Here is a 15,104-nt window from a genome sequence, read left to right as displayed (position 1 = left end):
TCAGGAAAATGAGCCCGAATCATGAATTCTAAAGCTGAATCTCTCAGTGAAAAGACTCGGCCATCATCCCCTTGTCTGCCTTTCCTGCTGGCTGTGTCTCATACACAAACAAAAGAGATTAGCTAAATTATTAATAGACATTAATAACACTGAGCATTTATTCTTTAACTTTTCATCAAATACTCTGTAACCTTCATTACTTCACCACCCTAGGCCTATTCAAGCTAAAACCCCTGCGGATTCCAGCCCCTTCTTACACTCCATGCCCACTGGGGTCTGTCGAACAGACACCCCAGTTTATAAATAGATCATGGAACTTTTGTCCTCCAGTGATACACGACTGGACCAAACCAAAAGAGCCAATCAGTTCCGCTAAAGTTCCAACATTTGAAACATATTTTCTCTTGATTCAGACACGTACATTACAGTTTCTCTATCTGCATCACTTCAATGTGTAAAGGTGTGAGTGCACTTGCTCAATGTTCTCTCCACTGTGAAATCAGAGGGGGGTTGTTCTCCCTTGTTTGTCTGAAATCTCTGTTTGTTTCCCTTGTAAATCAAACACCCTTTCCTTAGCTGGTTCTTATTCCAAAACATTCAGTATACTCAACACAGAGCATAACTGCAGGTGCTGTAGGCAAACACAAGTTTGTATTAGGTTTCTACGATATTTCCTGCTTGAGCAAACTAGGGTGGTTTCAATTGCTGAGCATCTGATACAAGTTTAATTTTCCTGGAAAGTTTTAGCCAACCCACTTTAGCTGTTTTTCAGAATGCAGACAGGGAAAAGCTTATTGTTCTCCTTCCTCGTGTAATATAATTCTGGTTCTTTTCTTCACCACGCAACTCTAGTATTAGCGTGTTTTGATAAAAAGATGTGACATTTGGCAGAGAATGGCAGGTGACTCAGAGAAATGCATTTTGCTAACCTGATGAAAATCATTTTATGGCATAGTAAGCATGATTTAAATTAATCTAAAACATTTTAAACCATTAGAGCAGGTTAAAACTGTTATTCAGAATCATTATCTCAGTTTTTATATGAATTAGAATAAAGTAACTCACTTCAGTCACTTTTGAGTTTTCTGATCAGAATTTTTCTAAGAGGACTATGGTGTAGATACCCTTAACCTATCTGCAGACTTCAAGTAGGGTCAGACAGTTTTACTCCAATCCAACTTTATTTAAAACTCTATTTGGACTATGACAATGAATGTGTTGAATAGAACGGTAAATAGACTGAACATTTAACCTCACTGTTAAAATGTAAGAAAGCCTTTTCCTAATCCTATGAAACAAGATAGGCTGCTAAAGCATATTTGGTAGTCTCTAAGACATACACAGAAGGTCACGTTTCTTAAGTAAAATGTGCATCTGTTTAATTTCTCTTCTTCATCACAAAACCAAGATCAGAAATAGGTTGAAATGAAATTAAAAAAAAGGGAAAATGGAATGAGCAGTGGGAAAATTTAATCTTTTAGTAACATAAGTTTTGACATCAAAACTAAATCCTTTATATTCTTGAGGCATAACACTTGCTTCCACGCTTAAAAGGCTACAGAAGTTTATCAGTCACTTTTCCTGTTAAGTATCCTTCACTAAGACGATGAGATACCAAACAGCTTCTGATGCAGACATTAGTGTCTAGCTGGTATTTATGTTAGTGTGAAACACTTTAGTATATTCTGGATTGTTATCAGAGTTTGCTAGTGTACAGAAAGAACACAGGCAACGAAATCAGTAACATTTAGGAACTGATTGTATTAGTTTCACACTTGCCTACTGGTTTCCATGGATATTTATCTGTGGGCTGGGTTACGTTTATCTGGGGCAGTTGAATATTCAAAGCAGAAAATAATATTCTGCACAGATTTAAAAAAAAAAAAAATGAAGCAAACTGCATGTTCACTAATCTTGAAGTTGTCAAGTGACATGATCACACAATTAATTTCATTTAACAGCAGTGGATAGCCCAGCATGTGCAGGAAGTTTTTTTTTCCAGAAACGTGAGTTAGTTGTGAAAACTTCTTCCTCCACAAGTTACCAGATAAAACTGCAATACAGGAAAATTTTATGAAAATAGATGAGTGTTGACAAAACTAGGGCCTAAAGCATCTCACTAAAGACTTTTCAAACCTAGGTAACAGCAATATGTTAATATTATCCCAGTCCCAATAAAGCCCACAGATCTAGGGCATTGCAGATTCTATACATCAACATTTCATGAATTCCACTACTAAAAAAAGACATAGCAACATCCATGTAAATACCTTAAAAAAAGCCAAAGAATGTTTAATGTCTGTAAAACATGCTGTAGAGAAGTATGTATAACTTATCCAAACATCAGCAAGTATTTCTGCATTAGCCCAAGAAGTTGTCCCCTGAACTATATTAGAAGGCTACGCCATCCCCTTGAGTCCAGCCTAAACTTTTATAATTGATTACAGGTTACAATATGATTTAGAAGTGAAAATAAGTTACAATAAAAACTAACACAGAGTTTTATTTCTGTTTGTCCTGCTGTCTTAGCTCCCCAGAACAATCCTTGTCTGCTGATGGAGCTCACCCACCCGAGATGGCAACGGTGAGGGGCTTAGGCAGGCATCCCAAGTCTGTCCAACTGCAGGTGCTGCAGCTCCAGGAGAACCACCTTCTCCCCACACCTATGCCAGGACTGATCAGAGCTGTCAAATATACAGCTAAGAGGGACTCTGAGCTGGAGGGCACAGCTTATCTCTCCGTGACAAACCCTCTGGACAGCTGGCACTGCACAAAGCAGAGAGGGGGACCCCCACCACAGAGCCCATCTCCCAGGCCAGGTGCTCTGCTGAGACACCCCAAGGTTAGCAGCAGGTAAGGTCACACCATGCATCTTTTTGGAAAAAAAACGTATCAAGTTTCCTTTTCCAATTTCTTTCTGCTGCAACAGCAACCAGAATATATCTCCAGAGAGGAACAAATCACCAGAACTGTGGCTGGCGTAAGAGTCACAGCACTAAATGATCTACTATTTAAATCTAGTGTGCAGCGATTAAAATAAAAAACATTGTCTATTTAGCTTGTGCTGCTCTGTTAAGAACGATTAACTAGAAACACAGGCAAACCTAGAAATGGAAGATTTTGAGGGCAGCTCTTAACTAGTCCTACAACAGAAAAAGCAATAGATCATGCTGTTTTTTTACTGCAAGCTTACAAACTTGTACTTGAGTAACTAGTAATTTTAGTTTATTTTGTGGGACTGACAGTCATATAGCTCATGCCTGTATGTATTGTCACTGCAATCTCACTATATTTTCACTGAACTTGTGTTCCAAACCCAGAGATGTTTCCTGATTTTAAAGTACTTGGGCAAAGGAGACAAAGACATTAATATAATTTTGACCTGTGCAGTAGCAGGTGTAACCTGCGCTTGACACTCATCATTTATAATGGTGAGCTTTTACTCCATGTTATTCTCTAGATGGAACAGTTACCGTGGTAACTGCATCCCAGTATACACATTCTACATCACAAATACAAACGGACATTTCCCTTTCTTCCACTTGAGCATTTAATTGTCTAAATCCACATTTTTTTCAGGCTGGATTACAGTTTACTTTGAGAATGAGCCTAACATACATAAAAAAAACTATATGGAAGGGCAGAAGGAAAATGCAGAAGGAATGAGGTGCTATTTTTTTTTTGTTCTACCGTATGCAAGACAAATACTTTACAATTAGGGAGTTTTATCTGCAGTATGAACAGATGATCAGTCATTGTTCAGAAGCACAAAGGGGCATACGTCATACCCATATATTTTCCATTTTAAACCCACATTCCTGCTTTACTGTAATTTTATCTTTTATCTCTGCTAGCAGTTGTGCCTTTTGATTATCGCTCACTCTCGTAACGCATCAAGTGCATGATCCTCAGACTAATTCCAAGGAAAAAAAAGTCTAAAACTGGCTTTATGCACAATGGAGTTTTCAGTAAATAAGCCCCTGTGGGACAAACTATTACACAGAGCATGAGAATTACCACGCAGCTCTCATTAAGAGTAACACATGTTGCATGCCTAAATTACACCATTTGCAAAGTTACTCGTACAGGTGAAGCTGTGAACACACTTGGCTTGTGGTATCTGGGCAAGTCTGCATATGAGCAGTAGCAGCTTATGATTCTCTTCAGTATTTTAATCTATGCCTTTTATAAATTTTTTTACTTGGAATCACTCACATCATTATATTTTTTTTCAGCTATTCATACTTTCACGGTGAAATTTACTGAATGGAAGCTAAAAAACAAGTATTAATTAGAAAAGTGGCTGCCTATTTTCACTAACTGTGAGTACAATATGGATTCTCTGCTAAACAGCGGAAATCTAAAGGTTATGAACAACTGCTTTTAACATTTTAGGATACTATAAAAATACTAAGGACAATAACATTTACAGAAATGTTATTTCTGTTACGAGTGCTAAATAGATCTGCATAACAGTTTTATTTTGTTAGAACTCATGACACTAATGTCACTTTAAACAAACTTGAAACATTAGGAGCAAAGCCATTCTGAGCTATTCATCCTCTGCAGTTTTCGTATCAATCATTGTGCTAGCACTGAGCTTTTTTAATAGATTTCTAAAGATTTTTGAAGAAAAATGGCAGATATTTAGTGTTATCTATCAAGCCATAATTCCTCTCTATTAATCATAGCATTAGGGCTAAAAGGAGACACAAATCAAGTTTTAACAGATATTACTTGCATTTGGTTCCTAAACACTAATATTTCACCATTGTATTTATCATCTACTTGACAACTGTTTAATCTTTCTTTTTTCTTTTCATGTCATTTGTTGTTTCTCTGTTTTTTAAAGAAAAAATAAAAAAAAGTTTTCTGCTTTGCAACAAATATGAGTTTGTACATACAAGGAGTAAAAGCCATAGGCAGAAAAGCTAATAGAAAATAGAACTACCCCTTGACTAATAAAACCCAACTACTGAACACACACATGGAACAAATACAGTTCAGTGTCTCTACCCTCATCCTCTAAATGAGAACTTCGGTCCAAACTGTGTCTATTCTTATGCTTGTATGTTCAAATCTCGAGAAAATCCAAGTAGACAGCTACTTAAATGACAGAGGGGAGAGAAGGTTCAACAACAGCCAGCAGAAAAGTTTAGCAGGTGCTCCACAAGCTTTATAAGTCTGATGGAAAGAAGAAAAGAGGGAAATAAAACAGGTAAAAAGAGATCTGCAGCAGGTAGCAAGGTTTGCTCATCGAATCATGACCCAGAGCCATTGAGAAGGTTTGAAGTCTATGAATGACAGCAGAGGGAAAAAAATGGCCTTACAGATATAACATCTGTTACTTCCAGATTGATTCATATTTCTATTTTGGTCTGTCCTACAAAGTTTTTTTCCCTCAGGCTTTGTAAAGGTGACTGGAATTTCATCATATACTTGTAAATATGATCTCCCAAAAGGCTCAAGTCACAGAAGAGGGACATGCTCATTAGTTAGGACTGTACAGAAATCTTAACATGTGCCTCTTTTTAAATAGCCACAACTTCCTCACCTCTACAGAGACTAAAATCACAATTTTTACCCAGAGATACTTCAGTCAAATCCAAGGAGGTGCCAGCTGAAACCATTAATTTAGTACAAATCCTCCATGCCCTCAAAGCAGTTAGCTGTAGCCTCCATCTTTCTTCAGATGGAAATTGTAACATTGAAAGTATACAGTCACAAATCATGCACATGCTTCTTAGAAAACCTTGAGAAGACTTCCTAAAACTAAGCAGCAAGTAAGAAGCTTTGATTCTGTTTTCAAAATACATGCAAACTTTATGAACTGATAAATGTACACATACATACATGTGCGTGTATCTGTATCTATCTAGATAGGTGCACACTGACACATTTCAGATTACCCAGAAACTACTTATTTACTTAGTTTTGGCAAAACAGGACAATAAAAACTTCTTCACCCCGCAGGCAGTAGAAATGTACATGAATTTCTGCAACAGGATCTCCTCCTGCTCTACATGTTCTTGCTGTGCAGTTAGAGATGCAGGTATACTTAATCTTTTTTCCTTATGCAGCCTAATTCAGTAACATCCACAATTTCACCTTGCTTAGATAAATCCTGCATTATAAACCAAATTGTTTCAACTACTAGTGTTTCTACAGTGTTATCTTATTCACAAATAAGTTCCTTCTGTTCCTAAAAAGTACTGCATTATGAAAGCATTTCTAAGGTGCTGAATGTGCTCTAAGAAAAAAAGGCTAATTATTCTAACTTCCTACGCCTTTATTTTCTTAGTACCAACTTTTTTTAAAACAAATCATTAACAAAGGCAACTACTTAGACAATACTCATTGGCACATAAAAAGAATTTCATACAGTTGCAAATCCTTCCTACCTCAGTAGCAAACTGCTGCAATCCACCAATATTAATTGGTCCCTCCTCAGTGGCATACAAATTGCAGCCGCCAACACAGAGATCTGATGTCGGACACACCATTCCACACGTCAGGCCAAGTGGATTGTCAGAAAGAATCATTTTGGCAGCTCCATAGTAGTTCTGAAGGGAAAAAAAAAATAAAGAGAGAAATATTCACACATCAAGGAAACAAAAATTCAAAAAGAGAAAATACAAAATACTTTTTCTTTAACTGTCTAGTTGAACACTATATAAATACATTAAAGAGCACTGACATTATTTAAATATACCAACATGTTATACAGCATTTTATGTCAAAGAGACTGGAGCAAAAGCCGGCAAAATTGTTAATTATGCAAGGATAAAAAATTTACTTTTAGCTTGAAAAAGAGTTTAAAGCATCTTCAGTCTGAGGTGGTTGTGCAATTTTCAGTGGTTTAACAAATCTACATTTGAAAAATAACGTGCCTGCACAATGTACTTGTAAATTGTTCCTCCATTTCTAGGTCAGTTGGTAAGCAGCTGAGTTCTTAGAATCACACACTGATTTGGGTTGTAACAGACCTCAAAGTTCCCACCTCCTCCCATGGGCAGGTTCACCCTCCACTAGACCAGGCTGCCCAAAGCCCCACCAAACCTGGCATTGAGCACTGACAGGGAGGGGGCTTCCACAATCTCTCTGAACAACCTGTGCCAGTGCTTCACCACTCTTGCAAAAATTTTTTTCCTCCTATCTAATCTAAATCTCCCCTCTTTTAATTTAAAGTCCCTGTCCCTTGTCCTGTCACTCCCTGCCCTTGTAACCAGCCCCTCTCCAGTTTCCTTCTCCAGGCTGAACAACTCCAATGTTCTCAGCCTGTCTTCATAGGAGCGATCTTTGTGGTCCTGCTCTGGACTCACTCCAATTTTGCAGCCTTTGTTAGAGGTCTGACCAGAAAGCGTCAGTTAAATTATCATTTCTTTGTGATACAGGTAATGAAAAACTTATTTGACACCTCTGTGTAACTCTGTGGACATGCCTGTCCTTCACACCAGATCAGTGCCAATTATCCTTGACCTGTAATGAGAAGAGGACAAGGTTTCCTATGTAGCTGCCTGTAGATAATGCACTACTGAGTTCTTCTCTTGAGCTCTTTTCTTTTCTCCTCAGCACATCTGATCAGGGCAAACATTTATTTTCCTGTTTCCCCAAATAGCAAACCAGGAAAGTGATTAAATTCACAACTCCAAAGAGTCTCAATATTCAGTGCACATCTTCAGAAAAGGAACAGTTTCGTGATATATGAGAGCTAGTGAGATCTCTTCCCATAATAAAAATCTAAGGAATGGACATTAGCAAGCTTCCAGTGCCTGATGCTGTGAGAAAATAACCCGTGGTTGTTTGTTTAGACTGGATAATTCTCTTAAGAAGGAACATCAGAGGAGATGCCATGAAGTCTCATTTAGAAGGGGAGAACAACTGAAGGCTGTTCTGCATTTACATTACATTTATAGTAATGAAATTACGGTGCAATTAAAGCAAACAATTTACATCCTATCTTTTGTTCTGTAGCTAGGATAGAAGTTTACTTAATTGCATACTCTAGTTTTTTCTTCTTTTTAACATTCTTCCCACCCACTCTAAAAGCCCCACCACAGAAAATCCATGAGGATGGGTTAATGCTAGAGTTTCCTTTAGGGCCAGAAGACACCACAGTACCCCTTAGCATCAGCACACAGCTAAACTTCCACAAACATCCCTCAGTGAGAAATTAACGGTGAGATCTCATTCCAGCTTTCTCAAAACTAGCCATAAGAGATTAAAAACCAGTATGTCTCCCTCCTCTTCCACCACCATACTCCCATCCTTCCCTATTCCACTCCTCAATAATCAGCACTAACACGAAACTGTTTTGAACAAATATCTTTACCTCTCTGTCCCAGGAGAGCAAAAACATGTAGCTTTCAATTGTTGTGAAGTACTTGGTCAGAGCAGACCCTGTGCTCAAGTAGACTAATATACACAGGCACATTTGTTTATTCAAAGGGAAAGCTATGCCACACAGAGCAAAAATCTAGTCGTGAATAAAAGCAGCAGCATCAAGATCTGACAACATAACCAACACTGGGTAACAAGACTTTGCTTTGCAAGATCCAAATTCACTAAAGGCATTTTAAAAGACTGAGCAGAAAATTCTTAGTTAAAGCAGATGCTATAGACACAGCTAGAGATTCCCAAGAGAATGCCAAGGTTTAAGAAACACATTCGTAGATGTAACTGGACCTTTTGCTACAGATGCCGGTCTGCTGTACAGCAGGAACCCCTGTCCATCACCTGGAAACACAAAACAGCTACCTGGGTGTATCTTCACAGGGTTTTCTCAGATACTTTTATAATCCACTGACATACTGGCTGAACCGGTTGCACAGGCAATCCCTTAATGCAACTGTTCTCAGAGAACTTTCAACCATTTTGCTTGTGGTGACTGATAAAGCACTTTATCATCCCCAATTCTCATTTATTCCGATGTAGAAGAGTATTAGCTAAAAGGAAATACTAAGTAGCAGCAAATATTTTTGCTCTTCTAGATGAATAACACTGTTTTGATAGACCAGAGATGGTTAGAGCTGCTAAAAGCAGCCAGTAAAGACACAGTTAGCAGGAAAACATGGAAGTCTAGTTATGTTGGAGATGTCCCTGACACATAACTATGCAGACAGCAGAGGTGGCACAGTCAATACAGGAGACCTACATCCTTCTGCAGCAGCACCCAGAGACCAGCCTAGATACCTGCAGCATCTTAAGTGGCACTAGATGTCTGTTCCCCAGGCAATCACATCTAGCCATTCCCTTCCCTCCCCCCTCCACCACTCTAAAGGAAGAATTACAACCTAGTAGTGGGAATTTTTCTCACTAACTTGAAGACAAAATGCTTTTCAAAGAATTGCTGTTTGGTTTGATATTTCATTATATATGAGTTGTGTTTTCCCTTCTTGCATTGTCCAGGATTATTTTTTTTATTATCTTCAACTCTGGTTCAATGGAAACAATTACAATAATGTGCATTTCCATTTAAGTAAGTTCATTAAGGATTTTCTACACTTTTTGGCTTTGTAATTAAAATCAATATACAAAGCTAGTTATTATGCCTAGAATGCAAAGCTGTTAAACATTCCTTTTTAAAACTTAATTTTATTGCATATCTGTAAAGTATATTCTCACACTTGAGCTGTACCACTACAGGTAGCAACAACACAGCTAGCACTTTTTACTTCTTTTGGAAATTCAAACCAAACTTTGAGTACACCTATGCTACAGAAAAACAGGGTATGTTAAAGTAGCGAGGACTTCAGAGAGATGGGACGAGGGCTGTTGCAGGATCATGACTTACTGAGGGGATATCTAGGGGAACCTGTCTCAGAACATCATACCAGAGTTCTGAAAGAAGAGGACTAGGACCGAAGTCCTAATGGGTGTAAGGCCAACTGCTGATGAACTCTTAACCTGGGGGACACGTAATGGAGTATATGAAGGAAAGGTCTTGATTTGAGAAGTTTTGAGCTGCTGCTGTTATGAGTTGTTGCTTCTAGTAGTGGTGGTAACACCTGAGAAAAAGAGGAACTCAGATAAGAGTACCAAAATGTACATAGTGCATGTTAAAACATGCTGAATATTAAAACTGTATATTTTTTCTAGTCTTAACATCTGAAATAGGTTTTACTGACAAAAGACAGTCACACCTGAAGTCTGAAGTGCTCCACTCGCCCTTGGGAGCAGCAAGGCAAATCTCCTGCACTGCTACACTAGTGTACTCTAACTGTGCTAAAGTGGACATCTCTAAAGATGAAAGGGAAGTACAGGTGCAGTGCTGCCTTGGTTTCCCTGCCTGCCAAAACAGTCACCCTGTGCCAACTTAAAAGATACTCACAGAAGAGCTGTGTTTAAACTCTCCTCTTCCACCTTTCAGAACCCCAGTGCAAACACTGCTCCCATTGCCACTGATACCATCCGCTACCAGTGAAAGGATACAGCCACGTGTGGCTGCCATGCTGCTGTGTAGCAGCTCGAGGGTAAACCCATCTGCAGCCTTCCTCACACCCTGGGCACAGGCCAGCACGGAGGCTGGTTTGCAGGCCAGACTTCAGGAACTCCAAGTTGCTTCATCTCTTTGTTCTTCCATTGTATTTCATCATTCAACCTGCCTTTACTGTGTTGCTTTATTATCTGACCTATTGAGTGTGATTGGAACAATGTTTTCCAATACTTGACAAAAACTGGCAGGGAAAGAGAGCACAGTCTAGTAAGCTACACTAAGTGGTGTTACACAAACTGTGTTATAAAACTGCAAATCACTGTGTTACTACTGTAATAAGTGAGATTTTGCAGTATATGTACAGTATATGTACAGCATCTCAAATGTTCAGTTCCATGAATGCTTTGTGCCTCCATAACTCTTTTTTTCAAAGCTGAGAACATGAATTAATGATCATTACATTTACTACTGACATTAAAGGTAGAAAATGCAGCCTATTCACATTTCATAAAAATTATTGATTGTTTTTACTTCACAAAGCCAGGGAGCAGTAGGCTGCACACAAAATAGACATGGGATGCAGACTTGGCAAGCTGGTAACTACATACCACATGTTGTATGTGAGAAAGGATCAGAATTAAAGGGAGCCTGGCTTCATTACAGTGACGAAGCTGCTCCAGGGTGTGGAATGATGCAAGCTACCTTAACAGTTTGGAGTAATTTTTTATTTATTTTTTTAGATGCTGAAATAATAAGATGACTCAGTTGGCTAGTTTCTTCCAGACGTCACAGAGGAAGCAAGGATAAAACTAGAATGTTTCTGAATTTTTTTTAGGAGATAAATGTCTGCTCATGCCTTTGTTCATAGAGTCTTTTTTTTTTCCTGTACACTTCCACAGAAATAAATTAATCTAACTGGATAGGATGTTTTGTGGTTTCCTACATCAAAATGTCAATAAATACTACATTGCTAACACAAGGAACAAAACCAAGTCTTAAATAGACATCAATAATCAGTGGAAACCAGGCAGAAGAGGATCTCCACATGTATCATTTGGAAGCATTATATAATTTGCATGCAAATGAGCCTGGTTTTTACTTGAAAAAAAGCCTATTAAAACACATAGGATCAATACTGAGAGACCAGAAGAAATTGCATTTACTATCAGGACATGCTTATAGCATCTTTTCTTTCAATTCAATTCAAGAGCTTTTTATACAAATTCATTATGCATCCCAGTGTTTTGATATTGCAGTTTTCTCAAAAACAATGAAGACTATGCACTATTATGCTTTCTATAGTAAAAAAAGAATAAACTGACTTCATGAGGATTTGGGGACTGAGTGAATACTTTAAAAGAAAAGAAAAAAAAGTGGTAATTTCCTTTTCATCTAGGCTTAGCTTAAAAAAGGGAGACATAGGAAAAAATATGGGGTAATATCACCTCCTTCTATCCTAGTTCATGTTCTGTGATGGCTTTAAAATTTACTCAAGATGTATTGGATTAAAATATTTTCCCATACCGTGGAGCCACTATTTAAAGTACGTTGTTATATAAGTAGCATTTTTCACATTGACACACACCAGTTCAAATATAACAAGAAACGCCCCCAGTCTGCCAGCACCCCCCCAAATATCTCCCAAAGAAGAATGAGCAAAACATAACAGCAACTTATCAAATCATACATATTCTATATTATAATGCTGATGATTTTTAATCAATCCAGAAATCTTTCACATCATTTGACTTGTGTCATCATAACAGGACTGTAATTTCACACAGTGTCACTATCTTTTTATGAAAAAGAACGGAAGAAATATCTTGTACTGTCATTTTGTCCTTTGTAGTCTAGAATGTGAGAGATTCCTTAATTGACATAGTGTCATTGCAAAAGTCTATTCTACATAATTACACTATGGCAACTGAAACCAGCTGTCAGCCATTCCATTACACTAAGTACAAACAGACATCTCAAGAAAAGTCACTGTTTCAAGTGCATCAATTTAACACCATTACTACTTTCTCTTTTAAATGTTTTTTTGTATTTAGTGACCTGAAATATACAAAGATTAACAGAGAAAGCTGAATAAAACAGCACTTTCAAAAACCTGGGGCCTCAATGTAGTACTTAAAGATTAATTGTGATGCATATCTGTATATAATTATTACCAATCATCTAGCAGCTTTCTGACTTCCACAATCCTTCATTGTATTAACAGTATCCCACTTACAGTATTTTACATATGAACTGTGACTCATGATTTTCAACAGTCTTTGCAATGGCATATAGATGTCCTTTGTTAATTTACTCAGAGTTACTCTGGCATAGAAAAACCATCATTCTGTTTCTCTCACCTGTCAGCAGCCTATGCCTCTCACCACCCTTTCTCCCTTACAATCGTTTCTTCATTTCATTTTCTCTTAATGATCCCACAGCTCTTTGTACCTTGCCTTCCTTTGTCTACCTACTTTCCCTTCTTTCTCATTTCCAGTACATCACCACAACCACTTTTTCCTTGACTCAATCTCCCAAGCTTCAGATTCACCCTTATCCCTCAGTATCCATCTCTACCTTACCATTTGTTCCTTCTCCCATTTCTCCCTTGAAAAAAATGGATTTCCTTCTTGAAAAACAACCTCCACACATTTTCTTTGTTTTCATTGAAAAACATTCCTCTGAAATCCTAACATTTACTCTTGTGTTCCACAACTTTTTCTGTACTGCTCTTGGTGCTCATTTCCCTCTCCCTCATTTCCCTACCAGCATTTCCACAGTGCAGGGACAACCTTTTATCCAGAGGGCACCCTGGATCTGTTGGGTTTTGGTGGTGGGAATTTTTTTAGTTTTCTGGTGGGTTTTTGTGGGGTTTTCTCTCCGTGTTTTCTTTTTGAAATTTGACCACCAGAAGCCTTAAATCCACCTACAAAAACAGTTGACATGTCAGCTCAGACCAGTTTATTATTAAGGGATATGGGAGACAATGGTCTTTCTGCACAAGCAGAAAACTGTGGAATCAGTGTCAGGAATCATTGTAATACTGCGAGACCCGAGATGAAAACGTGAGGGCTGCAGCAACAGAGGGCTGCAGCAACAAAGTGTGAATTCTGAGTACTGCCAACACAAGAGATACTTCTGCACCCCCAAGTCCTCATTATAGACTCAGACTACAAAGGCTGAGTCACTCGCTCCTCACGCCTGTGCCAAGGAACACAACTTAATATCCCGGTGCCTGAACTGCACCAACAGTTGTTTTTCAGTGCGACTGGTCAACCAGAAAGGAGTCTGATAGCAAAAAGCTCCAAGACCATCTCACTGAACAGTACGAAGACAGAGCATGGGAGCAGCCAGTGCTTTCAAATGGGTAGCTTTCTCTGGCACACCTCTGCTTAAGAGGAGGAAAGCTGGAGAGGATGCATGTTTTCAGGCTGAGAGCTGCTTCTGAGCAGCTTTCTGCTGCTGTACAGAACTTGCATGTGCCAGCCCCAAAGGAAGATGGGTGCTGGAGCTCCATTTTACCAAGTCCTCCTTGCTTATTATATATAACATGGTGAAAGGAGGATCTAAAATCCTAAAATCACTCCTAGTACTCGTTCAGGGGTCAGGGGTACAAAGGCTTTCTCCTGCAGCAGCTGAACACTTATTTTTTTTCCTAGTGGGACTTCTTCCCCCCCCCAAAGAAATAACTATGATGGGACTTGTGCATCACAAAACAAAGAGGATAGATACACTTTGGTGTAGGAAGGCTGTATTTAAAGAGAGGACAGCTGGAAGTCAGAATACTTGTTTGCCATCTTCTGATACTTAAAACAAAAGTAGGAACGTGCACATGGTGAATTTGAAGTCTGGTCTCTCAGAGACAGAATTGCAAGCGGTCTGTCTGAACTAAGAAACGCTGACAGGGAAGACACAATAGAATAGATTGTACCTTTATAAAGTGGAGTTGTAATCCAGTTTGTATGGAAAAAGAGAATGGAAGTTGTGGCCTAAACTCCACAGAGTCACGGCAGCTAACACAATGCCGCGTAAGTGACATCCTTTTTCTCCAAGAAGCTCAAGGCTCATTGAGTCTGGCAATTCAATTACCCTCTCAACCCAGAAACAACCCCTCCTCCCCTGTCCCTCTTCTACTCCTGAGCTCAGGTCTAATGGCAGAACAGTCAGAACAGCTACATTGTACATGGACTGTAAATATCTAAAAAGCCTGAGGCTTAGGAGAACAAGAATCCCTGACCTTTTATGATTGCTATAGCAGCTTTCCAACAAAACAAACTACATACAATAGAGCTCTTAAATACCTGACAAAGTAATTCATTTCCAGTACGCTGCTGTCTAAATACTCTATATTAATAATGAATCATGTTTAAATAAATACCTACGTGCAATACTGCTTACTGCTTACACAGGGATGAGGACAAGGAATTTATTGAACTGAATCTCCTCTAAACAAGTAGAAGTAGCCTGCTGAAAGGGAGTTTCTCAAGTGAATGATGAAGAAAGATGCAGAAGCAGGAGAGGAACTTCAATAAGCCTAGAAAGCATACTCCAATTTCCTGGATTTATTGACCTCAAATACCTGAATGTTCCATGCCTCACCTATTTCTTTTGCCTAGAAGCTACCAGATATATTTATAAGCTTTTGGATGAAAAAAAAAAAAAAGCTTATTTA

General features: G+C 38.5%; 1 protein-coding gene across 1 annotated transcript in view; it reads right to left on the bottom strand.

Moving 5' to 3' along the window:
• Positions 1 to 15,104, bottom strand: part of DPYD (dihydropyrimidine dehydrogenase) — a gene marked incomplete at its 5' end in the record, with an annotated part of 351,370 nt that overhangs the window by 236,135 nt on the left and 100,131 nt on the right. The window contains one exon of the mRNA XM_084266073.1: positions 6,402 to 6,563. Coding sequence (XP_084122199.1) covers positions 6,402 to 6,563 — 162 coding nt within the window. The remainder of the gene's footprint in view (positions 1 to 6,401; positions 6,564 to 15,104) is intronic.

The sequence above is a fragment of the Gallinula chloropus genome, assembly GCF_964237585.1.
Source record: "Gallinula chloropus genome assembly, chromosome: 6".
NCBI lineage: Eukaryota > Metazoa > Chordata > Aves > Gruiformes > Rallidae > Gallinula > Gallinula chloropus.
Note: the sequence above shows the minus strand (reverse complement) of the source record. Positions and strands in the feature narration are given on the sequence as shown.